Here is a 1,305-nt window from a genome sequence, read left to right on the forward strand (position 1 = left end):
AAAGATCAATCCTATAGTTTATTGATTGACGAATCAACCGATATCGCAGTTCATAAATATTTGGGAATTGTTATTATTTATTACAGCTGCACTCACAAAAAAATTATATCTACATATTTAGATATCCCAATGCTCTACGAGTGTGACGCAGACGGCATTGTTKCCGCTATAAAAGCATCACTTACACGATTCGGTATACCCCTAAAACATTTAATGGGCATTGGAACTGACAATGCTGYAGTCATGGTTGGAGTTAATAACGGTGTTTATGCCAAACTGAAAAGAGAAATACCGAGTCTAGTTTTGGTGCGCTGCATTTGTCATTCCTTACAATTAGCAGTCTCCGCAGCAACAAAGGAGTTCTTACCCAGGAATCTCGAATTCATTATTAAAGAAACATATGATTGGTTCAGCCGTTCTTCATCAAGGCAAGCTGCCTATAAAGAACTATACAAACTAATAAACGATGGTCATGACCCTTTAAAAATTGTTCAGTCTTGCCAAACTAGGTGGCTTTCTCTAGAGTCCGCAGTTGCACGGATTTACACACAATGGCTGGAACTGAAAACACATTTTAATATCGCAAAATTAAATGAAAGATGCTACACAGCCGAATTGCTGCATGCAATGTACTCTGATGATGTGAATTATGCATACATTTCATTTATTTATCCAATTCTCACTAATGTTAACAGGGTTAATAAATTATTTGAATCGAAAGACGCAGATCATTCTAAACTGTATGACGAACTGACTAATTTAATTGATACACTTGTTGACAAGATAATATTGCCTACCCAGAAGGTAGATATTTTTACGCAAAATATTCAAGATTTTATAGATAATAAATGCTATCTGGGGTACAGATTTGAAATTCACTTGTCTCTTATACACATCTAGATTTGTATAAGAATAGATAATAAATGCTATCTGGGGTACAGATTTGAAATTCACTTGCAAACAATGAAAGATAAAGGACTTCCGCCAAATCAAGAAGAAATAATCCGCAATAGGTGCATCCAGTTCATTGCATCTTTGATTCAAGAATTGARAAACAGATTGCCCGAAAACTTGAAACTCATGAAAAGTATTCAGAAAATCAGCGTAGAACACGCACTATCTCATAACAAAGMACCGATTACTGAATTGATGTTGCATTTTAACAAAAAACAAGAAGATATTGCGAAGATTGACGAGTAGTGGCGTCAAATACATCTACTCAGTTGGAAAAATACAAAAAATACAAAGGAATTTTGGTACGAGGTATTGAAATTCGAAGATATAGCAGGAGAAAATAGATTTCAG

At 34.8% G+C, this 1,305-nt stretch overlaps 1 protein-coding gene across 1 annotated transcript; it reads left to right on the plus strand.

Moving 5' to 3' along the window:
• Positions 1 to 50: 50 nt before the first annotated feature.
• LOC108975075 lies at positions 51 to 1,282 on the plus strand. Its single transcript, XM_018943345.1, has 2 exons — positions 51 to 841; positions 917 to 1,282. Exons 1-2 carry the CDS (start codon positions 130 to 132, stop codon positions 1,198 to 1,200), a joined length of 996 nt encoding a protein of 331 aa, XP_018798890.1. The 5' UTR covers positions 51 to 129; the 3' UTR covers positions 1,201 to 1,282.
• Positions 1,283 to 1,305: the final 23 nt, after the last annotated feature.

Source organism: Bactrocera latifrons, unplaced genomic scaffold, assembly GCF_001853355.1.
Source record: "Bactrocera latifrons isolate USDA-ARS-PBARC rearing strain unplaced genomic scaffold, ASM185335v1 scaffold_609, whole genome shotgun sequence".
Taxonomy (NCBI): Eukaryota; Metazoa; Arthropoda; class Insecta; order Diptera; family Tephritidae; genus Bactrocera; species Bactrocera latifrons.